Raw genomic sequence first — 26447 nt, forward strand, 5'->3', positions numbered from 1 at the left:
AAAGATATATATATATATATATATATATATATATATATATATATATATTCACTTTATAATGTGTTTATGTGTGTATCTATGTGGCCTTTTTACTTTCATTGTGCGAATGAATAATTTTCAGATCGACTTTTAGAAAATACCCCACCAAAATCTATTTTTAGTGATACTAATAATAAATGTAACCAATAAATAAATATGGTAATACATAGGCTACATTTTTTTTGTATACCACGTGAGCCAGTTGTTGCTATGGTTACATCCTCGGGCGAACGGGATTTCTGTTTGCAAGTACTAACTATTGCTTACGTGAAATACCGGTTCAGACTGATGCAACTTTGAAACAAACGGAACTAAATATGTATAAAGGCCTATTTATGTGTGAACAGTATGTGTACCCCAACCTCCACCTTTATGTTTTGAATGCCTTTAGTTGGGGAATGTTTTTGGAGGTCAACTTTGAATGTATATATTGAACACAGTGACCTTTTGTGACTGCAACAGTAAAATATAATGTAATAATATAATAAGCATTCTCATGCATGCTACTTTAGGGTATACGGTATTATTATATCGACATGATTGTGATAACCAAAATATAAATAAATAAATAAATAAATAAAGGAATACAAAAATTCTATAATACAAACTAAAACAACTGACATTTATTTAAATCGTTGTAGTAAAAATATATGTTGATATTGAAATGTTAGTTTATGGGATAGAATTTAAAAATTGAAAAGCATTCTTTTTGATGTAGGTGTTTGGAACCACTGCTTAAAGTAAAAGGGGACTCCAAACCTCAGGCCTATATCAAGAGACAGCCCTAGCCCCAGCCTCCCCGATTTATGATACATAAACTGACTTTCTCCAATAGGCAAAACAATAAACAATCCAACTCCACTAGATAATAAATTAAATCTGAGTCATTTCATCATGCCGAGGAAAACAGGGTGGAAAAAGATAAAAGAAGATGCAAGATTGGAATCAAGACCTTCAAATGACTTTTGAATGGGTTTGATCATAAATGAAAAAGGATAACATAAAAGGCACGGTCTGTATTGCATTCATATTGAATGCATAATCAGTGCATTCCCATCATAAATCACAGGCACTCGAGCACCTCCAGCGGCTCTGCGGAGGAAGTGGACACAGCACGCGGGAGTCAAGTTTGGTTGAACTCCGGGTTCATTTACACAACAGCGGTTGCGTTTCTCCATTGATGAGTCTTACAGATGTTTATGCTTGTGCTAAGGGAATGGAAAGGACACCTGGATGAGCAGGACGACACATTTCACTGGAAAAAGTCTGATCTTACTTCCGGGTGTGCGGTTGTAGTGCAGGATCCTTGTGTTCTCCTGGAGATCGGTAAGAATCGCGTGAGGTGAAGCAGTGAGGTCTTTCTTCGTAATCTTGCAATCTAGTTGAGTTTGAACAGCTCTTGGAACTCGTTCTCAAGTTCGTGAATCTTGAAGTTGAATGTTTTTTTATTTTGCACGCCCAGATGCAATAGCTACATAGCCAGAAACAGCAACAAAACACGGTTTAAATGATAAACGATAAAACTGGTTGAAACGAGCTACCCTTAAATCAGATGTGATGTAGTAGAGGTAAAGCTCGTCTCGTGCTCATATCGTGGAGCAGCATTATATACCCTCAGTTTAGGAATGAAGGGCCAGTTATATGACCCGGTTTCCATGCGTACTCTGCAGAATATCATTCCAGAATGCTCTGTCCCAGCAAGAACATGTAGCATATAGACTGAACACCAAGGTTTTGTAAGATTCCCCCCCCCCCCCCCCCCGCCTGCCTAGTCGGGCCAGTAGTTCAATATTTAATTTCACTGCCAATAGTTTTTTCTTTTTTGTGCCAACATGTGTTTTTTTTTACCTTTGAAGCTAAATGATAAAAAACACTACAAATAATAAAATTATAAATTATTCTATACATTTTAACATTATTTTTATAATAATAGTAAATATATACAATATTCAATAATAAGTAAATAAATGAATCACATAAGTAATATTAATTATTATATGACATATGTATTCATAAACACACACAGCACATTTGCAAAGCTGCCAGAATTTGAGATTTTTTAAATTAAGTATTTTATGAAAACAGGCTGCGTATATAATCTGATCAAACAACACTAATATTTTTTTTTAAATGACACCATTTTAATGATTTATTATCAAAATAATGTCTACATTTTAAATCTACACCTTTATGTATTCTTCGCAAGGCATAATTTTTTTTTTTTTTTTACAAATATGAGATTTTGTGATTATGCAGCACTGGCAGATTAGCTTCAGTGACATTTCCATTGACTGGCCAGAAATAGTCTCACAGATTATTGTTGAGTCCTGTGATAAACCTATCCAATAATCATGCAATAAAATAATGCTCTGTTATTCTTCTCTAGATCCTGTCTGTTTGTAGCGGCATTCCAGGGACATTCGGATGGATTCCTTCGGGCATGTGGAGTTCCTGCAGGCTCTAGCAGAGGGCTGTGTGCTGCCCACCGCCCAGCAGGGTTTAGAGCAGGTCTGGCTGCTTCTGCTCATCTGCCTGCTGTGTCGGGTCATCTGTAGACTAGGTGAGTCTATCATGCACAACACCAACCTCCAAACACCTGTTTAACTGACACAGTCTTCCCACAAAGGATGGGAACATGGCCCAGTTGGTTCTTTTATGGCTAACATCAATGCTTTTTGTCATGTGTACTGTAGCGAAAATCTTCACACTTGATCTTGATATATCCAACTCATGTTGGTGATTGGGTCCATCTGTTGAGTCCTGATGCGGCAGGCTAATTCTGTCTCTCTTTCTGACAGGGGTCTCATGTCACTTGAAGCACCTGAGCTCGCTGGTGTGCGGGCTGTACGTGTTGTACGTGTTCTTTGAGCTGCACATGATGTGGGTGATTATCCTGTGCCTCCTTTGCTACCTCATCCTGCTTCTCAGCATAAACTCCAGCAGCCGAGGAGTCTTCCTTTCTGTTGTCATCCTCATTTACATGCTGATGGGGTCTGTCATCCACTTCTACATGACTGCATTTTATAGATAGGGCCTAATGAACATAAAGCAAATTGGAAAAACTCATTAGGATGCACAATCACTAGCGGTCACACATTTTTGTTCATTTTTATTGCAGGGAGCTACATATGATAGATGCAGAGACCTGGCATAAGATGAGAGGTGTGTCTTCACTGAATTATTATTCATTTTAGATTTATATTGTCTTTGAAATAAAGTATGTCACATAATGTTCATCAAATGACACTCATCGTTGAGTCACATGTCCCATACGGACTGTTTCGGATGTGTCCAGGCTCTCAGATGGTGGTGGCCATGAAGGCCATCTCTCTGGCTTTTGACCTCGATCGAGGCGATGTGTCCTCTTTTCCCTCCCCGCTGGAGTTCATGGGATACCTCTGCTTTGCGGGAACTGTTATCTTTGGGCCATGGATCAGTTTTGCCCACTACACAGATGCAATTAATGGACGCAAAATGGTAAATACAATGAGTTTTATTATCTTAACTTTTGCATTTATTAGAAATTATTTATTCTTTTTGTAATGTTTTTTTTCCACTTCTGTAGTTGTTTTGTATATATTATGTAAACATTTTATTCATATGTACAATTTATTTTATCATGGTCATTGTACAAGAAAAATTTAATTTATTTATTAATGTTTTACTGTATTTCTTTTTTCAAATAAATGCAGCCTATGTGAGACGACTTTCAATAACTCACTTACTCTGAACTTTTAAATGGTATTTAAATATATGTGATGTATTTTGGAAACACTGTTTGTGGTGTTATACAATTTAAATTGTAGTTAGTTATCCTCTGTGTCAAAAAAAACACATAGAACTTTTTTCAATCCTTACTGTTTCAAAGCAGTCTTTAGAAAGTGTCTTTATAAGCATGTGCAGACACTGACATTAAAATAAATTGAATGTGTGTTTCATGCTAAATGTTAAATGGGAAAAATAATTGATTTGTTTGAAGAGAAGATAATCTTGATTTGTTCTGAGCATGTTTCCATCAGCAGAGAGCTTGCTATACAGTAACTGTCCCTACTATCTCCTGCAGAGCATTGGCTGGTATGGCAAGATTGCTCTGTGCTTTCTGAGGAGTCAGATGTGCCTGGTTATTTCCAACTGTATTGCTCCTTATCTCTTTCCATACTTCATTCCCATCTACGGTGACGGACTTCCGCGAAGGTGAGCTGCTCTTCCTCCATTGGGATTCCATATCCAGAGGAAATGAAATGGCTAGCTTGAATGTATATTTCATTTTGTGTTTAATATTGTTTTTATTGGCCTTTTGTCCTCAGGTGGCTTCACGCTTATGAAAATGCGGTGTCCTTCCACTTCAGCAATTATTTTGTCAGCTACTTGAGTGAAACAACCACTGTGATGGCTGGAGCTGGATTCTCTGAACACAAAGACCACATCAAATGGTGCATACTCATGCCTTTTCTCTTTTGTTGTTAAATAACAGCATTATTGATATCTACTGTGATGGGTTTTTCTTTTCATTCAAAGGGATATTACAGTAGCTAAACCAATGAATGTGGAACTGCCGAGGTCTATGGTGGAAGTTGTTACCTCTTGGAATCTGCCCATGTCTAAGTGGCTTAACGCATGTATGTATGTATATTGATTAACGGTTTGTGATTCTATTATTGATGCATATTTATGTTGTGCATTCATATAAATGTTCCCTGTACATTTTAACATACAGACGTCTTTAAAAGTGCACTCAAACTTGGCACTTTTCCCGCCATCCTGGTGACCTACACTGCTAGTGCGTTGTTACATGTAAGTATAATTGCCAGCCCTGTGGTTATTAACATTTTAGGAAGGTCTGTTGGCACAGAATCAGGTTCCATCTGTTTAAACAGATTTGAGTTTGTGTAAGGGTAAAAACACCTGATCCAGAAAACAGTTTGCCTGTAACATGACAGCTTGGATAAAGATGGTTTCTTATCTCAGAACACCATGACCCAGATTTAAACAGCTCTCTACAGCTGGTGTAGATAGATAATTCAATCACAGCTGCCTGCCCGGGCAGCTTATGCCTTGTCACCTTAGTAAGCTGTTGTAGCTGTGCTTGTTAGCTTCTAACTGTAAGTGTGTAGCTTAGATAAAATCATTCATGCTGTATTACCAGTTTGACCTTTACTTTTTTTTATATATTATCTTTTTTTAGGGATAGAAGTATATCAGAATTAGAATCTGGAAGTGTTTTTATGTATCCATGTGTCAAAATGTCCATGTTAGGGTGAGCTGTGGTTGTTTAGCCAGTCAAAAACATACGTTGAATGGGAATCTGTTTGGGTTCACTTACATGTCTGGAGAGGGTGGGTTTAGGAGAAAGGATGTGTGGTTGTATGGATGGGTGCTATTTTGTGGCTAATGCTGACAGAAATTAGCAACAAACCTGAAATCAATTTCAGTTTTTCAATTAGTGCTTAAATATATACTAGTACATCGCAGAATGGTAATCTACTGAACCACACACATCAGACACACATCAGTGACAGAAGCCGAATTCAAGGTATTGTTGTTGAGTAGAGACCTCTGCTGGTTGAAGTTGAAAATGTAATTAATTCTTGTGATGGCGAAGTATCAGTATCAGTCACTTTTCAGAGATTTAATGTATCCTCGCTGAATAAAAGTTTTGATTTACTGACTTTACTACTTACTGACCTTAAACTCTTGAATGGTAGTATATTTGCTTCTATTAATTAATGATGCATTGTTTGGCAGGGTCTCAGCTTTCATCTGGGGGCCGTTCTGTTGTCTTTGGGATTCATCACTTATGTTGAACATGGTAAACAGTCATTTTAGTTTATACATGCATGCATGCCATCAAATAAAAATAAAACTGATTTAATAGAATCAGTTAATTCATTGGATTTAAAAAAAGGGAAATTATATTATTTAATACTTACGCATACGGTCATCATGGCACACATTTCAGTAGGTAGTTAATTCTAACATCTATAATAGATGTCACATCACTAGCCTTGCCAACAGGACTCAAAATACTGTCTTTGTTTCCTCTTGCAGTTCTGAGAAAGCGGTTGGCAGCTATTTTCAGTGCTTGTATACTGTCAAAGCGCTGCCCAAAAGACTGCCATCACCAAAATAAGAAGGTGATCTGTCTAGCACTGAAGAATCAGCTATATTCATGATACAATAATGTTTTGGTTTGTGCAGTATGAGATCTGTAATTCACAGATTTTTACTGAAATTTGTTATATTTTTATACTGAGATGTCTTTTTTTCCCCTCTTGTAGACGCTGTGGGTGCATGGTGTTAACCTGTTCTTCAGTGCATTGTCAATATTCCATCTGACATATCTAGGATCTCTGTTTGACTCTGAAATGGACAACATGCATGCTGAGGAAGTGAGCGTTTTCATATGAATATGCAATTTAAACATGTATACAGTTTTATTGTAATATAAATAGTCTGATAGCTAATAGTATAATAGCTACTTCTAAAAATATATTCAATTCCATTAGTTAGAATTGCTTTATCACACAGTATTTTGTTTCCACACAGGGTTACATGGCCAGTCACACCATTCAAAAGTGGTCAGAGCTAAACTGGGCAAGCCATTGGGTGATGTTTGGCTGTTTCGTGTTTTATTGGCTCATTTAAGGAGAATACTATAGTACTGAGCAATCAAAAGGAACATTCACTGAACCTGAACATGAAAGATGGTGGATTCTTACCATAGACTGCAATTTTCAACAGTCAGTGTAACATCCAAACTTCTGTCCCTCAGCTGGAAAGGACTGTCATGGAAAGTGCCTTTTGGTTCATGTTGTTAAAAGAATCATATTCTCATAATGTGATCATACTAATTTCTTTTTTTTTAAAATTAGTATTAGAAACAATTTTGGATTAAACAAAAGAAAAAATATCAATGTGCAGAGTACATTGTGTTATTTGCATCTCTCTTTTTTGTTCTTTCTGTACAGCTTGATATACAGTAGAAAGATAGTCTCTTTCAATGTGACCATGATATTGTCACTTTTATAAAACCTGTTTTGAACCTGTAAACATGTTTCATATTTTTGTCAAAAGCTGTTGATTAGGTCTGACAATAATATTTATTATTTTCAAATAAAAATTTGCCACCAAGACTATATTTCATGAATTACAGGTAAGTGCATTACTCAAGGGCATAAATGTACAGGTATTGTGGATAACCATGGTTTTACCGGGTCTCATAAGAATAAAAGTACCATGTAGGCCTACTAGCAAGGTACATGTAAGAAAAATACTAAAAGTGCAGCATCTGAAATACAGAGGACAGTTACAACAATGGTTGCCAACCAAGTTCCTAGAGGCCCCCCACCACTGCATGTTTTCCATGTCACCTTAATCAAACACACATGATCCAGATCATCAGCTCATTAGTAGATACTCCAAGACCTGAATTGGGTGTGTCAGACAAAGGAGAGATGCAAAATGTGCAGTGTCGGGGGACCTCCAGGAACGAGGTTGGGAATCACTGCTTTACAGAGTAATGTAAATGAGTTTCTTAACTGATACCTCTGACCCAGTGGCGTGTCCCCCACTGTTCACACGATACTGTTACAATATCGCGAGAGTTCGCATCGCTCCTCACTACGTAATGTGCCGTGCTGCTTATGGCGGCGCTGGTGACAGTGCTGAAAGCTGTTGGGGTGAGTTTTTCTTTTATATTTATTAAATATTGTGATTGCACATAACTCTTATACGGCTATATGAACATTTAAGCCTCCGAAATTTTGTGTTTATACTACTCTCTCTGCGTCTTCCTGCTTGTTTTTGAACAGTTAACGTTAACGGTTTAGGGTGGGGGCAGTGTTTCCTCTGCGTGTGCTCTAGCGGTTTAGCATGTTAGCCAGCCCATAAAGCACTGTTACCGGCGTAGAGTCGTTTTAAACAATAAAAAAAACTTACTCATTAGTCTGACACATGCTTCATGGGAGATCTTTTGTAAAGGTCACTTAAGAAATGAAGCTCCTGGTAGAGGCTCCAACGCGGCAGCGGCGGCCCAACGTCACGCGACGGCCGCCGCCGTGTGCCTTTGTTGTCGGGCTGAGTGATTTATTTAAAGCCCTGCTGGATCAACGTCTATCCCTGTTTTCTCAGGACAGGAAAATAATTTACTTGCTTTCCAAACTAGTTCTTACGAAAACCATTTTTCCAATGTTCATAATAACCTGGATCTATCATGGAATTTGGTAATTTTGCACGCTTGGAAAAGTACGTTATTTTAAAAAAATCTAAAGTAATTTTATAGTGAATAGAATTGTTTCAACTTAAACACTGCTACATAATTTTCTCTCAAAAAGAAATATCTTTTCGTTAAAGCAATTTTGGTACATATAAAAAAAAGTTTCCTACGAAAGCCATTTCCACAGTTTTCCAGCTGAAATTGAACAACTGATGAACAAGCTTTGGTAAAAACGGTGAAGTTCGTTTTATCTAATTTGGATTTGAAACGCCTTATCAATTTTTTTTTTTTTTTTTTTTTGTATCTTTCCGGTACGTTTTCTAATATGCTCGGGAGTAGCATGTGTCGGGGTTGTCTTGTCTGAAAGGGCATTGCTCGTGATTTTGTCTCTGGATGAGCTCCAGATGGATCCACTCCCAGCTGTTGCTCAAGCGTTAACATTTCTTGCGTCAATTTAGTTTCATGTCCTCATTTTGTCATTTATGTATTTCTGTAGAAATTTACAGTTTAGCTTTTTAACAAATCGTTTCTAATGAACGAAGAACAGTGGCCTTAATATAGTTTGCATTTGTGATTTGTATATTTGTAACATGCGCTGTAGGCGAGATCAGATTACTTCTTTTATTATTTTTTTTTCACAGATTTTCTTGTTCCGTTAATGGTATATTTACACTACGAATTGTTTTTATCCATTTTTTAAAATCCCATTTTCAATCGGGTAGTTTAGCCAAAGATTAAAATTCCATTACACTTTCATGGCAGTTTGTATTAATTTCATTTTTTGTTAATTCATTTACGGTGGGCATTAATTCTGTTAAAAAAAAACAAACAAAAAAACCTTTGGTATTCGGTTGGTAATTCCAAACCTAGATTTACTTCCTTTCATAAAACATACTGTTGTCGTAAATGTAATTCACGTGGAACAAATGCAATGAAATTGGCTGGTTAGTAAGATAATGTCTCCATCCGTTTAAAGTCTGTTCTTGGTCCATCAGAGCAAGTAAGGAACTGGCCTATATATCAAGCTTTTTCCCCCCTCCCATCTCATGCGTAATAGCCTGAAGGGAACTGAATGATTGGCATGCTGGATATCTGCAGTTGTTGACTGCTTGAATTGAATATTCCATAAATACTCCGCCAACTGCTGGTTCACACTGAGACTTGTTGATCCTCTTGTGGGTATTCAGTCAGCTGCTCTTCTGTACATGAGGCTGCTGAGGACACTTTATTTTTAGGCCTGTGTATCAACAGGAGCGTAACAAGGAGTTTTAACCCACAATAAAGGAATGTGGCTAATGGGATTAACTCGTATATTGGTGGGTGGGTGTGATTGGGGTGGGGGGTGGAAATTAGTGTAATAAACTGGACCTGAAATAGTTAAATATACTCTTTTGATGAAGTAAATGCATTTAATGTGTAACTTATCTGTGTGATCTAATATCCTTTTCCCCCCTCCCAACAGTATGAAGTGAAACCGAATTGATTTTTGTACCATCTGAAACCTACTTCAAGTTCAGATCATCGATCAGTCAGAAGAAACTCCAAGGAAAAAGAAAACATAACGAACATCCCCAAAACGACCCAGCGGTACAACAACTCTGAAGACCAAGACGAAGAACTGCACTGCTACAGACAAGAAAAACTAAAGCAACACGACTCAACCAAATGAGCAAACCAAAGATTTAAGAAACAGAACCAGGCCGCAACGAGCGTAGCAACCAACCATCAACGTTAACAGCGAAGGCGAGACCTGATCTGAGACAAGAAGTTTGTGCCTACTCAACAGCTTTGAAAAAGCACAAGTCCCAACGCTGCACCAAGCCCTCCTCATCCTCCCCGCACCTTGTCCTCCTCTGGGGTGCGGTGAGGGCTGCTGTCTGCTAGTCTTTTCAGTTTTGACCTTTTCTTTCTGTCAGTTGCAGACTGAATCCCTCCCTGATCTTTTTCCCCCTCCATTCCCCCGGTCTTTCTCTTGTATTTTTGTTCGCTATTTTTCAAAAGCAGTGTTTGTACACCTGCACTTGCCTTTTTATTTGAACATTTTAACTTTTAGTTTTGCTTTTTGTCCTTTATTTTGCAACTTTTTGTAATTAGAACGTGTGCCAGAGAGGCAAACCTTACAAGTGTGTGTGCGTGTGCACTTGTGTGAGCCAAGTCTGAAGCATCAATTAAGTGATTGATTGATCCAAATCATTAAAGCCTTCCAAGACAACAGTACAAGGTAAGCCATGCCAGACACTGTCCCCACTTTTTTTTTTTTTTCTTAATTTAATGAATAATCCTGATTTGTCTGGCGTATTGTTCATTTATAATATGCAATGTGACAAAACAGGCCAGTTGTCCATGCTGTTTATTGTGCAGTTTCTTAATTTAAAGCTCAAAGGTATGAATTTGGTGTTGGTCTGTTCCAAAAACTAGTGAGCCACCTTTTAAAAGAGCATCCTAACTGAAATTGAATGAGTTTAGCCTTAGCATCTTGTGACGTTAGCTAGCAGTGCTAATATGTAAAATATATAATTAAATCTGAAATATTAGATAAAATTTAACCGAAAAAGTTAAATTATGTATTGTAACTGCCATTTTTCTTTCTTAGACAAGAGAAAAATAAAAATATTACTGTTACATGTGATTCATTAGAATACTGCATTTGTAGTCCGCTCAGAAGGTTTTGGAGCAAAGATCATTCATATTATCATGCTCAATATAACGGAGTTAAAATTAAGAACAAATTGAGAATTAAAGGGATGGGTCACCCAAAACTTGGAATTATTCACCCTCATATCGCTCCAAACCAATAAGACTTGTCATCTTTAAACACAGAACATGCAATAAACTAGAGAGAGATATATATATATATATTATTTTTTTATTTTTTTTTTTATCAGTGGATGGACAAAAGGATGTAAGAATAAATATTTGTTTTCCTAAAATGATTAAAAGTCTTATGGATTTGGAATGACAAGTAAAATACAATTTGGTATTAACTATCCCTTTACATTTTTAAATTCTGGTGAATGTACTGTAGTTTTTTTTTCCTTATTTTATCCTTATTTATTCCTTATTATATTTTCTTGTTTGTTGTATTCAAAATGTGAACACTGATATCTAGCACCACTTTAATCCACTCATCCTTTACTGAAGTACAGAACTTTAATTTGATGTAGCAGAATTAAAATTTAACTTGATCAAGCTTGTGACCTCATGGCAGGGAATTGCAGTTGCTCTTTAGCATGCTTTGTACTGAGAGAAAGGGAAAGGGGTCATCGTTACATAAGCCTGCTGAGAAGAATTTAGTAGTGCTTGACTTTGTGTGCAGATGAGGCACACTTTCATGTTGTCTATAGTAGGGATGGGTATCATTTACATTTTATCTATACAGATACTGTTATTGATACTATTTGGTGCAAAAAAAGTTGTAAAATGTAAAGTTTTTATTACTGATGAACTTTAGCAACTGTATTAATGTTCTTCAGTCAAGAGCAGGGGTTTATTTTTCTCTTGTTTCCTTTTATTAACATTTACAGGAATAGTTAACACAAAAATGAAAGTTGTGTCATTTACTCACTCTTGAGTTGGTTTAAACATGAATGAGTTTCTTCTGTTGAACATAAGTTATTTTGAATAATGTGGGGAAACTGAACAGTAGCTGGTCCCCAGTGACTTCATTTTTTCCCCCCTACTATAAAAAACAGTAGGGACCAGCAACTGTTTGCTAACACACTTTCTTCAGAATGTATTATTTGGTGTTCAGCACAATAATACATACAAATGAATGCATGTTTGGAACAACATGACTGAGTAAATAATGACAATTAAAATTTTTGGGTGAACTATCCCTTTAATGACAAGCTGCAGTATGTTTAGTAATGTCCCTGTAAGAGATGCAAGCACCATTTCTCTCTTGCTTATTTACTTTCACTTTATACATAATTTAACTGATTTTTTTTATATGTAAACCTTGTGTTGTTGACAGTATTAGCACAATCAGACAATAGCTGATAGAACTAAATAATCGGGTGCTGTTTGAATTACATTTTAGTGTATGGACACTGTGGATGGACGCACTCTGAATAAGCACATGTTAGAACAGCACATGAATACAACGTTTCACCAGCAAGGCCTTAAAGCACATGCAAATATATTTTTGTGATTGCAAAAAGGTGCAGTGTCTCATGAGTGTAACTCTACCACTGAGTTGCAGTTGGAGCTAAAGCCTCGAGACATAATACAGCGCATTGCTTGAGGTATATGTTGTTTTGTTAGTAATTGTTAAATTATATAACTTGTGTTGCCTCCTTCGTTCATTATTACACTACTGCATATATTGCATCTGATACTGGTGTCATTAGTTTTGTAATGAGAGCCCAGAAAGTCTTTTGAAAGTCTCACTCTTGCCACGATTACTGACTGCATGCACACATACAGCACATGTGCATGGATACACATGTACATCGAGTCCCATATTTCAGTGAAAGGAAATGACAAGCAGCAGTTTTTAATTCATCGATAACATTGAAGTTTCCGGAGAGAAAACAATGAAAGTATCAATAACAATATCCTTTGTCCTGAAGCTTATCAGTACTCTGGTATTGACCCAATTACGTACCTGTCCAGAAAAATACCGGTTCTTGGTACCCATCCCTAGCCTGTAGGGTCCTCACCCCAACGCACCCACAGCCCTCGACTGACCTTATTGTGCTGCTTTGTTCACTGGCTGTTCTTGTTGCCTCTCCCTCAGTTTTTCACCGCCCCTTCCCTCCTTTCTTCACCTTTGCAGAAATCCTGAGGTGTTTTGTTGGGTGTGTAACCAAAAGGAGAGGGGAGAGGGAAGGGAGGAGCTGCAACACAACGGCTGACTTAAAAATAAAATCTTTACTCGGAACACTGCTTAATCCGATCAATCCCAGGTGTAGTAGATTTGGCCACTGTGTACGGGAGAATTATGGGTAGTCCCTGGAAAGGTTTTGTCGAGTTTACCTTGCCGGCGTCACCACCTGCAGCGTTCGTTAGTGCTGACCTGAACAGCACCTCACCTGTCGGGCTCAGCCTGTCACCCTACGACCGATCTGTAAGTTCCCTGCCATCTGTTCTCCACCCCACTCTCCTGAACTCCACTCGTTCATTAAACACCCACTGTCGCCCCTCTTTGCACTGTTCCTTTACTCGATCATCATAATCACCAGGCTTAGAGGCTGGCCTCGATCACTTGCCATAGAGACGAGCAGTGATATTCCTCTATAATAGTGGAGCGTAGATTTGTTTGAGTCAGCTGCTGTTGAACCATGTGTGATTGGCTGTAAATGGATATTAGGCTTTGTTGTTGTCAGGCGCTGATTGAATCAAAGCATTTATGGGTGTGTAAAGGCCTAGTGGTCGAGGCTGGTCAGAGTCTGTGTCATCTAACCATTTGTTGTTACCAAATAGTCTAGCAGTGCTATTCCCAGTCGCTTCATCAAACTAACCCATTCTGATTTCCCTTGAGCATGCCTCCTAGCAAGGGTGGGGCATTAGGGTAAAAGGAATAGTTCACCAAAAAAAAAAAAAAAAACCCGTGGAACAAAGATACTTTTGTAAAGGCCTGTTCGCTCTGTGTTGAGACAAAATTATTTGATTCTCAGATGATTGTTTGCAAATGAAGTATTCCAGTCATTCCCATGCTTTAATTCAAAATACAAAACAATTATTCCAACCCATCATTTAAATGTAAGATTCCACTTGAATGGAGCAGTGAAAGTTTAATGATCTGATGCACTTAAATTGGAATGTACCATAGTGTAAAGATAATATTGGTGAACTGTAGAAAAAGTACAGCTGTTGTATGGATATGGTCAACTGTTGGTTGAGTATATTGACTCTCCCATGTGTCGGTTACTTTAATCGTTCTTTGGATGCTTTTATTCAAAGAAAATGCAAGCATGCTTGCCATATCACTACATTTAGACTTACCTAGCCAGACTTGTTTCTTGCTTCTATGGCTGCAAGTGTTCCTGTAAATTAGCTGCCAGTTCTGGACTTTTGACCCAAAGGCACTCATCTGATTGGTTTAGGGTTTTCATCCTTTCTATTGTTAAGATTTCTTTCTGCAAGCTCTTCTTTTGGTTTTCAAATGACGTATTCCCAGCTTCTTGCTAGCAATAACAAGAACATTATTTAAACTTTTTTTTTTTTTTCTTTTTTTTTTAATATACAACCATATGTAGATCTATCATCATAGTGATGTAATGGCCTCTTTGACATGTTTCATTTGTTGCAGTCAGGGTTTTTTTTATTTTTAATTTTTTTAGTTTTTAATGCCATCTCTTGGTTCTTCCTGTTTGGTGATCCTTTTATTTAGGTAGTGATTTTATTTTAAATATCCACTCCTCCCCTTATTGCCTTCAGTGTCCTACCACCCCTTACCTTCACCTGAAGATGGAGGCCTCTGATACCCCTGTTGCTGCCCCTTCCCCTTCCACCTCAAGCCAACCAATCCCCCGCTCCGCTTCAGTCTCATGCCATGTTTCTCGTGCATCAGGGGGCAAAAAGCAAAAGCGGACCCCCTTATATCAGCGATCCGTAAGTGGGCATGATGAGACGGTCTGTGATGGCTTGATGTCCTCACTAACAAAGAATACCTTACCCTGTAACCGCATGCTTTAAGTTTAGGAGTTGTAAAGCTTTTGGCTTTACAGGGATTTTTGAGTCAATAAAATGTTTTAGAATATCTAACTTTTGAACACATGCTTGCCAACTGTTCACGTACTGTTCACCTAATTTATGGGTGAAGTTCTACACAAAGGCCTAGTTCTAACTTTTGATTGTGGTGACAATTGTTTACATGTATACTCTAATATATAACGAAGTCAGTGTGAAGTGGATTAAAAGCATGAACTTTAATTTTACTTTCTAGGTTTAATATGAAACTGATGGTACGTGCATTTGTATTTTCTTGGGTACTGTGCAGATTTATCCTGGTCATTTGGATCTACTTGATCAGGCATCCAGTTTAAGCAGACCAAAGGGAGAGGAGAAACTTAAACGTGTCACTGTAAATTACTGGGACAATTTTTCCTGTTTTTTTTTTTTTTTTTTTTTTTTTTAAGTTGCAGATACTTGCAGCATTTACAATCCAATTTCATTCCATTTTACCATTTCCACACTTGTGTTCTGATCTGTTGTGAAGCAGTCGGATGTGTGGAGAATGCTAGAGGTTGAAAACTGAGTAAGTGCACTTTTAACTCCTGTGTCTTATTTTTCCATAGATGAGTTTTGACCCCAGTCTGCTGCATAATAATGGCCATGGTGGCTTTGCCAATGGAACAAGCATGGGCATTCGTGAGACGGGAGTAGTTGAAAAGCTGCTAGCATCATATGGCTTCATTCAGTGCTCTGAGAGACAGGCCCGCCTCTTCTTCCACTGCTCTCAGTACAACGGCAACTTGCAGGAGCTAAAGATTGGAGGTATGAGCCAAATGGGATGGGGGAAATAGCAGGAACTAGGCCTGAATGGTGTAACTAAAATGTTTACCTTTTGATAAACTTTTTGGTCAAGCTTTATTGACAACAAATCATCGAATATTTCTGATCCAGACAAGTCATTGAATCAGCATTTTGAATTGTGCCATTTCAGATTGCTAAAACACTGCTTTGTTTCAAGGAAATTAAACCCACCCAATCTAATGCCATTGTTTACTACTGAATGCTAATGCTCTTATCTCTATTTTAAACGGCTCATACTTGAGTTTGGCTTCTTTAGGGATGCTATAGCTGAGATACAAAAATTATTAAAATTAGTGTACAAATTGCCAATAGAAACATTACAATAATGGCCAGACCTAATAGAAACCTTGATGTTGGAAAACAAAATACATGTAGTATATATTAAGTGTGTTGCTATTAAGATGTATCTTAATGCAGTACTGACTTCCATGTTTTGTCTATTCTGCCATTTTTTTAGATGATGTGGAGTTTGAGGTGTCGTCTGATAGACGCACTGGCAAACCAGTTGCGGTGAAGCTGGTAAAAATCAAGGCAGAAATGTTGCCAGAAGAGCGAATTTCTGGGCAGGTGGGGCCTGACTTGCACGCCTCTCCTTTAACTGTGCTGCATGGTTTTATTCATCCAGTTAAGGAACACATTTTACTTTCATGTTTTATTGTCCTTGTCCCATTAATGTCCATAATTGTTGGAGTTTCAAGCTCATTTTAAATCCATATTGACCTGGAAAATGCATAAATCACTGGTTTCTGTTATCAAGAGTTAGAAAGCAATCCTATTAAATGATCTGATGTTAATGTTTTTTTTTTTTTAATGTGGGTTCACAATGAGCTTGATTTGTCTTTGTTTTGTGGTCTTGTTGGGGGAACTTTTCATCTTCATTTAAAGGGGTCATACGACGTTGCTAAATAGAACTTTGTGTATTTGGTGTAATCCAAACAAAAAAATTCCACTTACTGAACATTGTTGTAAGTGAGGTGTACTCTGATTGGCCAGCTATCCAGTGCGTTGTGATTGGCTGAATACCTCAAGCCTATGACTGAAATGTTTGCACCTGTGACTGTGATAATGTGTCCCGGCACGACGAGACCAAACCCGTTACAAACAAAACCTGTACTGTGATTTTACGCATTGCCTTTCGTATTGAGCCGCATAAACGTGTCTGTATTTGTGATTGGAGAAACGACAAACAACAAGCACTACTCTGCTTAAAACTCTCGTTTGAATCATCAGTGACAAATTCTTTAAATATAAAAACATGTACTTCCAGACCAAGTCAGAAGTGCCAGACTTGCAAAGTTGGAACTGCGCCACTTTATAGAACAACCTTTGAGGACAGACCCATTGTAGGCTACTCTGCAGGTTCAGGAAACAGTCCTCCATATAATGTCACACTGCGGACTAGCATTTGGAACGGCCGGTGGACATGAGATCGGCACTGAAAGCTGATTGGGCGTTTCAAAGAGCAAGGTTGATGCATTTCATTAGTGTCCAGCACAGATCAGCTCTAGACATGATGAAATGGATATGGTCCCCTTTTGGAAGGCCAAACAAAGTAGTTTCACTTTCATAACGAGACACACAGCATCTCCACAACATGGTGGTGGCATCAGCTACAACAATACTACATTGATAATAAAATGTATGCCTTTCTTTGCGTGAACATTTGGGCGGTGTTATGCAAAGTGACGTAGACATGGGCGTAAACTAAGTGTTTTAGGAGGGCGTGGACAAGTCTTAACTCTTATAAAGAACATCTGTTTGGATTTGAGACTTTTATAGTCTTTGCAACTTTACAGATCTTCTTTATGCACCAAGAGCTTGTAACAAAAAATTTTAATCACATCATATGACCCCTTTAATATACAGTTATGAGAGAAACAAATCTTGATTTGTTCTCAATATGAAGTCTGTCTTTCATGTACTTAAATATTCATTTTTTGAGTGGTTTCTTGAACTCCGATGTACAAGTTGAATATGAATTTTTCTTTATTTTTTATCATTGTTATTGGTCAGCAACCAGTGGGTAGCACACAAAGCATATTACAAATCAGAATAACAACGATAATATAAACAAATGTAATAAAACCATCTATAATAACACATTTTTTTTTAATGATTTTTCTTATGTCTTTAGTTCAGAACATGTTGCGCATCTGTGTTCAAGGACTTTCTCTTTAGCATTTAAACATAACATGGTTAGTTGATCTTGTCTCTCACCAATGCAGCATCTAACCCCATCTTGTCTTTTTGCACATCCCCTTTTTTCAGGTAGTGTCAGCTATCCCTTCTCACTTGGATGGGAAGTCCGCACCTGGCCAAGTGCCCACAGGCAGTGTGTGTTATGAGAGGAATGGAGTGAGTGTCACTTTAGTCTATAAACTTTAGACATTTGCCCATCTTGTTTACCTTTTTGAGACCATTTTGGGATGGAAACAGCTTAGCAAATTAAAATAAAGCTGAATGAATAACAGTTAATGAACTTCCTTAAAGTCTTTACGCTGATGATGCCAATTGTTGTTTCTGATTGTGTTTGAATCTTCTCACAGGAAGTGTTTTATTTGACCTATACCCCTGAGGATATTGAAGGCAATGTCAATTTAGATACTGGAGATAAAGTCAGTTTTTACATGGAAACCAACAAGCAGTAAGTGGATTTAATATCTGATTTGAAATGGGTATAATTTCAAAAGAGGAACCGTGTTTGTTTTTTGGATGTTGAAATGGTTTGTCTTTGTTTCAGTACTGGTGCTGTTAGTGCTCACAACATTGTATTGGTAAAGAAGAAACAGTCAAGATGTCAGGGAGTCGTTTGTGCTACCAAGGTAAGGATCTTATTCAAAGATGACTTTGTAGTAGCTGCTTGTCTTTTTGTTGTTCTTTGTAGACACTCTACTAAGGAATAGTGATCTCCTGCCCTCTGGTTTGGAGGGGAATAGCAAAAGACTTCTCATATCTCAACACTCTGCTAGAGTAGTCAAAGGAAGTTTTTGTGTTTTTATCTACAGATCACATTCATAATGTTAAACAGTTTTCAAATTTTTGAATTTAAGAAGAGTGCCATTCCCCCCCCCCAAAAAATATATTTTCAAATATACAATTTAGCTTTTTTTCAAATCTATAATTGTGTTCTTGCAGGAGGCCTTTGGATTCATTGAACGAGGGGATGTTGTGAAAGAGATCTTCTTCCACTACAGTGAGTTTAAAGGAGATCTGGAGGCTCTACAAGCTGGAGATGATGTGGAATTCACCATTAAAGAAAGAAATGTGAGCAATAGATGAAATGTCTCTTAAAAAGCTATACATTTGTATTTTATGTTCTATTGGTCTTTGGTTGGTTACTAATACTCATTGATAGATATGAAAGATTTCACTATCAAACAGTGAAATTACGATTCATGAAATGCATTGTATTTTCAAACTGCTTTATGAAGTTGTTTCTGTCTGTATGTCATAGGGCAAGGAAGTGGCCACAGATGTGAGACTGTTGCCTCAGGGCACTGTTATATTTGAGGACATCAGTATTGAAACTTTCGAGGGCACTGTCACCAAGGTTATTCCCAAGGTTCTCACCAAGAATCAGGTTTGTGAATCCAGCTCTTGTCATTCGACTTCCCAGACTCTGTCAGTTACATTACCATATAGATTCTGCTTGCGTGTTAAATCGAATAAGAATCCATCTGTCTCTCTCAGAACGACCCGCTGCCGGGGCGAATCAGTGCCAGAATTAATTTCACTGACAAAGAGCTGCTATTCGGGGAGAAGGACACCAAGTCCAAAGTGACGCTGCTGGAGGGTGACCATGTCCAATTCAATATATCCACCGACCGTCGAGACAAACTGGAGAGAGCGACAAACATCGACATCCTCCCTGGCACTTTCCATTTCACAAAGGAGAGTCGTGAAATGGTGAGACTGTAGAGCTTTGTCCTTGTGTTTACTAGCAAGGCTGTTTTACTCTTTACTAATGTTGGCTTTGTCTCTTTGCTTGTCTTCATGTGTAGGGTGTGATAGCTGCCATGCGTGATGGTTTTGGATTCATCAAATGTGTGGACCGTGATGCCCGAATGTTCTTCCATTTCAGCGAAGTTCTGGAAGAGAGCCAACTGCACATTTCTGATGAAGTGGAATTCACTGTTGTCCCTGTGAGTTCCCAGATATCACCAGACCTGAACCACTTTTGTGTTCCTGTTTTTTTTTTTTTTTTTTTTTTTTGGTGATGAACTGTTTTAGACCGTTCATCATCAGTTGGTCATCTAGTTCACTGGATATAAGAATCAGCTGTTGAAAAACCCAGATTGGTCCACTGTTTAAACTGTGCGCAAAGCAGAAGCATATGTAAATCGTAATTATGGTCTAACATGGACTAGCTTTAAAACATCCCCTCTTTCCTCTCTCAGGACATGTTGTCTGCCCAAAGGAACCATGCCGTGAGAATCAAAAAGCTGCCCAAGGGCACAGTGTCGTTCCACACTCAATCTGAGCTGCGTTTTGTGGGTGTGGTGGAGAAAGAAGCTGTGCCTGCTACCACCACCAAGAGCTCCAGCCCCAGCAAGGGCAAAGAGAAGGTGGACTAAATCTTGACTTCCTGTAGCTACACTGCATTTCAAATGTTTGGGGCTGGCGAGGTGGTTTTGAAAAGTTTATGCTCCCCAAGGCTGCATTTATTTGATCCAAAACTCAGTAAAAACATAATCTTGTAAAATGTCAATAGAACACCTTTTATTTGAAATATAATTACATTTATTTTATTGCCATTTAATTAAATTAGTGTCTTTGCTGAATAAAGAATCATAATGACCCCAGACTTTTGAAAGGTGGTGTATATGCTGCTATTATGCATTTATTTTTAAGAGTCCTTGAAGTACACATCTGTGGAGATTTTTTTTCGTTGTACGATCAGTCATAATTATAAAGAGGTACTTAAAAAATGGAATTTAGTATTTTTTATTTTATTTTTTTCTGCTTTCCAAATGTTTATATCCCGCATCGGTTTGTCTCCCTCTTAATTGACGCAAGCACAAAATACAGTAGCAGGCTTTGAGGTGCTATAAAATGCTACTATCTTTTGTCTGACCTTCTTTTTTTGTTGTTCCTTTTATTTTTTTATTTGAACCATGCTCGTCTTCATTAGAAAAAAGACAAGGTAGGCTGCTGTTTTCTGCATGCTGCCTTTCCTTCACAGTGTAGACCGGTAGAACTTCTGACAACATTAACTTAATGGAAGCAAACTGTTAAAGTACCCAGGATGAGATTTTACTTACTGTAATTTAGTATAGTAGTAATTTAAATTTTCTATTTGATTCACCTCCTATTCAAACATTTTATGACTGTTTAAATTAAGTCACGGATGTGTCTAATCCTCCTTATTTCTCTTTGTTTTAAGGGTAAAGTTGAAAAGGTCAGTTTGATCTGTATGTTCATGACTGTTTGTTTGGTTATGAGGTCTGTTGGCATGAGCTGAGAATGATTTAACCACATTAAATCATACAGACATGTTAACCTCATAACCATACCAACTCAGCCAAGCTGTGCCACTCAGTGTGTGCATTCTTGTATGAGGGGTATAACAGTTCAGTTTCTGTCACTCGCACAGTTAATTATTTTTTTTTTTTAATGGAAACCACATAGTTCATACACATTTTAACCATGGCACAAATGTGTACTAAACAGTGGGTGACAAACTGTATAAGAGCAGTTTTACCCCTTGTGTTAGTGTGTGCATGATGGCTAAATATTGTGAAGCATTAGATGTTTGAGTTTCTTTATTTACTCATTGTGTGAATACACATTTCCCCCATGCTTTGCATCTTTTTGGATGTTTATTCTGTAAGGCAAAACTAAGTTTAAAAAAAAAACTATGGCTGCTGAGATCCAGAGACACAGTCTTGTTTACACGATCCTCAAATATCTGAAGTCTGATGTGATGAAACTGGCCTTCAGCACTGACACCAATAAAAAATAAAAAAAAACTAGGGCTAATTTCTGTACTTAATCTTGAAGGTGCACTCAGTGTTTATTTTTATTTTTTTCTATTGTCAAGAAGGTTTTTGAGTGTTCATCTCATGAGTCTATACAAGTATGAGTGCATCTCAGTTCTGTATTTGTTAAATGTTTTTGGTTCTAATGTGAATGTATGTATTTGTGTCGTCACCAGGAAGCAGAGGAAGGCTTGATTGCGTATGAAGAAAGTGGAGTGAAGAACACTCTTCCCTACTATATTAAGGACCTAGAGGGAGGTGCTTACCCACAGGTTGGAGACAAGGTACTTGCTACTTGCGCATGCTGAATATTTCCCTGGACTAGTGTTTTATTTTTTTATATTTTTTTCTTCAACTGGATTATTTAAGTAAACCCTCATGTCTCCACTAGGTGGAGTTCTCCATCAGTGAGGTGAAACGCACCGGACAGCAAAGTGCAGTGTCCCTCAAGATCCTAAATCGTGCTGTAGGCACCAAGAGGCTTCAGGGATACATAGCAACACTGAAGGATAACTTTGGCTTCATAGAAACCTCCAATCATGACCAGGAGATATTTTTCCACTACAGGTTATTAAAGTTTCTCCTTGATGACTTTGCCTCAGTTTGTTTCTTTTTTTTTTTTTTTTCTTGTAGTGTGATTTGTTGTTTAATCTGAATTGTGTGCAGTGAGGTGTGTGGGGATGTGGATAATATGGACCTGGGAGATACAGTGGAGTACACACTATCCAAGGGCAAAGGAAACAAAATCAGTGCTGAAAAGGTCACCAAAGTTGCAGCTGGTATGTTGAGACTTTTTATTGGTTTGGCATTAATGTTTCACGCAAATAACACAATTCTGTGTGTGTCAGTGAATGATCTAGGAGAAGATGTGAGTAATACAGTGTTCCTGGGGAAAGTGGTTCGGCCCATACGCAGTGTGGACCCTTCTCAGACTGATTATCAAGGCCTTATTGAACTCACAGAGGAAGGTGAGTGTCACAAGCTCTTGTTTCTTTTGTGTGTGTTTGTGTGGTACTTTTAAAATCCATCTAGAGCATTTCGTAATCAAGTTAGAAACTCTGAACTCCCATCATTTTTAGTCAACTACTGTTATCTGCTCAAACGTTTCACTAGAAGCCAGCAAGGATCAGAGTTATCCTTTCGGCATCGTTGGTATGGCCAATAAAGGTGACTGTCTACAGAAGGGTGAGATGGTCAAGTTTCAGTTGTGTACAGTGGCCCAGACAGGACAAAAGATGGCCTGCAATATTGTGCCTCAGCGTAGAGCCCTGGTGGAGTGCGTCAAAGATCAGGTAAACTTACTGATACAAGAACGTTATTACCTTAAGACACTGGCTAAGGTATCTAATTTAAGTCTCTGTACCCCCCCCAGTTTGGTTTCATCACATACGAAGTTGGAGAGAGCAAGAAGCTGTTTTTCCATGTGAAGGAGGTTCAGGATGGTCTGGAGCTCCAGGCCGGTGATGAAGTGGAGTTTTCAGTTATCCTGAACCAACGCACAGGCAAATGCAGTGCCTGCAATGTTCGCAGAGTCAGGTGAGACTGTTGTGTGTGGATCAGATTCGCATGCAATATTAGCATATTATTGAGCTGTTAAATATTTTATTTACAGTATTGTTCAAAATAATAGCAGTACAATGTGACTAACCAGAATAATCAAGGTTTTTCGTATATTTTTTTATTGCTACATGGCAAACAAGTTACCAGTAGGTTCAGTAGATTCTCAGAAAACAAATGAGACCCAGCATTCATGATATGCATGCTCTTAAGGCTGTGCAATTGGGCAATTAGTTGAATTAGTTGAAAGGGGTGTGTTCAAAAAAATAGCAGTGTGGCATTCAATCACTGAGGTCATCAATTTTGTGAAGAAACAGGTGTGAATCAGGTGGCCTCCATTTAAGGATGAAGCCAACACTTGTTGAACATGCATTTGAAAGCTGAGGAAAATGGGTCGTTCAAGACATTGTTCAGAAGAACAGCGTACTTTGATTAAAAAGTTGATTAGAGAGGGGAAAACCTATAAAGAGGTGCAAAAAATGATAGGCTGTTCAGCTAAAATGATCTCCAATGCCTTAAAATGGAGAGCAAAACCAGAGAGACGTGGAAGAAAACGGAAGACAACCATCAAAATGGATAGAAGAATAACCAGAATGGCAAAGGCTCAGCCAATGATCATCTCCAGGATGATCAAAGACAGTCTGGAGTTACCTGTAAGTACTGTGACAGTTAGAAGACGTCTGTGTGAAGCTAATCTATTTTCAAGAATCCCCCGCAAAGTCCCTCTGTTAAAAAAAAGGCATGTGCAGAAGAGGTTACAATTTGCCAAAGAACACATCAACTGGCCTAAAGAGAAATGGAGGAACATTTTGTGGACTGATGAGAGTAAAATTGTTCTTTTTGGGTCCAAGGGCCACAGGCAGTTTGTGAGACGACACCCAAACTCTGAATTCAAGCCACAGTACACAGTGAAGACAGTGAAGCATGGAGGTGCAAGCATCATGATATGGGCATGTTTCTCCTACTATGGTATTGGGCCTATTTATCGCATACCAGGGATCATGGATCAGTTTGCATATGTTAAAATACTTGAAGAGGTCATGTTGCCCTATGCTGAAGAGGACATGCCCTTGAAATGGTTGTTTCAACAAGACAATGACCCAAAACACACTAGTAAACGGGCAAAGTCTTGGTTCCAAACCAACAAAATTAATGTTATGGAGTGGCCAGCCCAATCTCCAGACCTTAATCCAATTGAGAACTTGTGGGGTGATATCAAAAATGCTGTTTCTGAAGCAAAACCAAGAAATGTGAATGAATTGTGGAATGTTGTTAAAGAATCATGGAGTGGAATAACAGCTGAGAGGTGCCACAAGTTGGTTGACTCCATGCCACACAGATGTCAAGCAGTTTTAAAAAACTGTGGTCATACAACTAAATATTAGTTTAGTGATTCACAGGATTGCTAAATCCCAGAAAAAAAAAATGTTTGTACAAAATAGTTTTGAGTTTGTACAGTCAAAGGTAGACACTGCTATTTTTTTGAACACACCCCTTTCAACTAATTGCCCAATTGCACAGCCTTAAGAGCGTGCATATCATGAATGCTGGGTCTTGTTTGTTTTCTGACAATCTACTGAACCTACTGGTAACTTGTTTGCCACGTAGCAATAAAAAATATACTAAAAACCTTGATTATTCTGGTTAGTCACATTGTACTGCTATTATTTTGAACAAAACTGTATATTGGCTTTTTAATTTAACCAGATTTGTTTTTTTTAATTACACAGTGAGGGTCCAAAGCCAGTAGCAACACCTCGACCTGACAGACTGGTCAATCGCTTGAAGAGCATCACTCTTGATGACACCAACGCCCCTCGTCTCGTTATTATCAGACAGCCTCGTGGCCCAGACAATTCTAAGGTAAAAATAAAGTGCCTTTGTTGACCATTTCTTGATTGAGTCTAAATCAAAAACTAACTTTTTGCTAATTTTTTTAACATTTGTAAAGGCATTATTGCTTCTAATACTGCAGACCAGTCTACTTTCAGATATGAAACTTGCCTAAAACAATTGACACATTGAACTGTTTTGTTCCTACAGGGCTTCAATGTTGAGAGGAAACCCCGCCAACCTGGTGTTACTGACTGAGTACTGTTCACCCCTCTCCTCTTCATTATGGAAGAAACATCTTGAAGAAAAGCAATCAGACAGGACAGAGGAGGGGATTTGTGTGTGTCTGTTTAGTTCACTCTCATTTTCTCTCTCACCCATAAACACAATTCACAGAGTAACAAACACATCAAGACTTGAAAATTAGCACACACAATTCCCTTACTTTGTCACAGGATCCCTTCCAAAAAAAATCCTCATCTCATTGTCTTCATTGTATGTGTGATGTTTTTGTGTGGTTGTAATTTGAGCAAAGCCCCTCGTGTTGTCGGAGCGTGTGTTTGGTATGCATCACATGTAAACTTGTAAGGTTATGCAGAGGACATGAGGGGGATTAAGGGGTTTGTAGTTCTCACATCTTTAGATTGAGATGTGGGCACTGTTTGACCCGTTTTTCGTTTCGGCTGAAATTGAAATGCCAGGAATTCTGCACCTGCTGCTGTGTGAGTGAGTTATTGTTTTAGAGTAGCTTTGCTTGTCTGTATTTTGACCTCCTTTTATATATTCTTTATTCTTCCTGTATCACTTGAATTCTTCCCATGTTGAGTTTCTCACCCAGATGAAATCGAGATCTTGCTGGGCTCTTTCTGCTGAGAAATAAAATGACTAAGGTTCTTTTCATTCATGTTTTCCACACCAATTCCATAGGTTTTAATATGGATCTGAAAACTTAATAAACTTTCTCTCTGCTCAGAACCAGCTTGCGTATGGTTTTTGATGTGTAAACTACTATTTTTGATTTTCAAATCATAATGGCTTGTTCTTTTAAAAGAGCCTTTATTTTAATTCCGGTTTTGATTTCATAAGCTCAATCTGTTTATGGGCAAGTGCAGAATTCCTAATGGCATATTGTAGCCTGCGGTCCTTTTGATATAGCTCTTTTTTTTTTTTTTTTTTTTTTTTTTTTTTTTTTTCTTGCACATGTACTTTCTTTTTTTTTTTTTTCTTGCGTTCTACTTAATGTCTGCTAATGAATAAATAAAAAGGTGCCTAAAAACAAAACCTAAAAAAAAAAAAAAAAATCTCCTCAAACAGCCACCAAAATATAAGAGCAATTGTTTAGGTGC

The 26447-nt window shown here is 37.9% G+C and overlaps 2 protein-coding genes across 9 annotated transcripts; both read left to right on the forward strand.

The window, feature by feature from the left end:
* The first annotated feature begins 1051 nt into the window (after positions 1-1051).
* Positions 1052-7172, forward strand: LOC113073436 (protein-serine O-palmitoleoyltransferase porcupine-like). The gene is made up of 13 exons (XM_026246314.1): positions 1052-1365; positions 2426-2599; positions 2838-3030; positions 3158-3201; positions 3335-3516; positions 4103-4233; positions 4347-4472; positions 4558-4658; positions 4757-4833; positions 5785-5848; positions 6088-6173; positions 6318-6428; positions 6586-7172. Exons 2-13 carry the CDS (start codon positions 2464-2466, stop codon positions 6682-6684), a joined length of 1350 nt encoding a protein of 449 aa, XP_026102099.1. The 5' UTR covers positions 1052-1365; positions 2426-2463; the 3' UTR covers positions 6685-7172.
* A 393-nt stretch (positions 7173-7565) lies between these two features.
* On the forward strand, positions 7566-26079 carry LOC113073434 (cold shock domain-containing protein E1-like). 8 transcript variants are annotated; one of them, XM_026246304.1, is made up of 24 exons: positions 7566-7718; positions 9717-10475; positions 13032-13322; positions 14636-14809; positions 15496-15694; positions 16191-16357; positions 18002-18088; positions 18280-18377; positions 18474-18555; positions 18869-18997; positions 19188-19313; positions 19424-19639; positions 19735-19875; positions 20131-20298; positions 20865-20876; positions 21117-21131; positions 21888-21995; positions 22103-22278; positions 22378-22490; positions 22560-22679; positions 22825-23003; positions 23084-23247; positions 24999-25131; positions 25312-26079. In XM_026246304.1, the coding sequence occupies exons 3-24, from the start codon at positions 13197-13199 to the stop codon at positions 25357-25359; spliced, it is 2781 nt and encodes a 926-aa protein (XP_026102089.1). In that variant the 5' UTR covers positions 7566-7718; positions 9717-10475; positions 13032-13196; the 3' UTR covers positions 25360-26079. The 8 variants fall into 8 exon arrangements, with proteins under 8 accessions (XP_026102089.1, XP_026102092.1, XP_026102090.1 ...); XM_026246307.1 differs by having other exon boundaries at positions 16191-16300; XM_026246305.1 differs by lacking the exon at positions 20865-20876.
* The last annotated feature ends 368 nt before the right edge of the window (positions 26080-26447 follow it).

This window comes from Carassius auratus, unplaced genomic scaffold, assembly GCF_003368295.1.
Source record: "Carassius auratus strain Wakin unplaced genomic scaffold, ASM336829v1 scaf_tig00012155, whole genome shotgun sequence".
Classification (NCBI taxonomy): Eukaryota; Metazoa; Chordata; class Actinopteri; order Cypriniformes; family Cyprinidae; genus Carassius; species Carassius auratus.

Excerpts from the sequence above, each read along its gene's own strand:
- LOC113073436 (XM_026246314.1), top strand. The coding sequence starts at position 2,464 with ATGGATTCCTTCGGGCATGTGGAGTTCCTGCAGGCTCTAGCAGAGGGC. Across the intron at positions 3,202-3,334 it reads GACCTGGCATAAGATGAGAG|GCTCTCAGATGGTGGTGGCC; the intron begins GTGTGTCTTCAC and ends GGATGTGTCCAG. Across the intron at positions 3,517-4,102 it reads CAATTAATGGACGCAAAATG|AGCATTGGCTGGTATGGCAA; the intron begins GTAAATACAATG and ends TATCTCCTGCAG.
- LOC113073434 (XM_026246304.1), top strand. The coding sequence starts at position 13,197 with ATGGGTAGTCCCTGGAAAGGTTTTGTCGAGTTTACCTTGCCGGCGTCA. Across the intron at positions 18,556-18,868 it reads GAGTCGTTTGTGCTACCAAG|GAGGCCTTTGGATTCATTGA; the intron begins GTAAGGATCTTA and ends GTGTTCTTGCAG. Across the intron at positions 19,640-19,734 it reads CAAAGGAGAGTCGTGAAATG|GGTGTGATAGCTGCCATGCG; the intron begins GTGAGACTGTAG and ends CTTCATGTGTAG.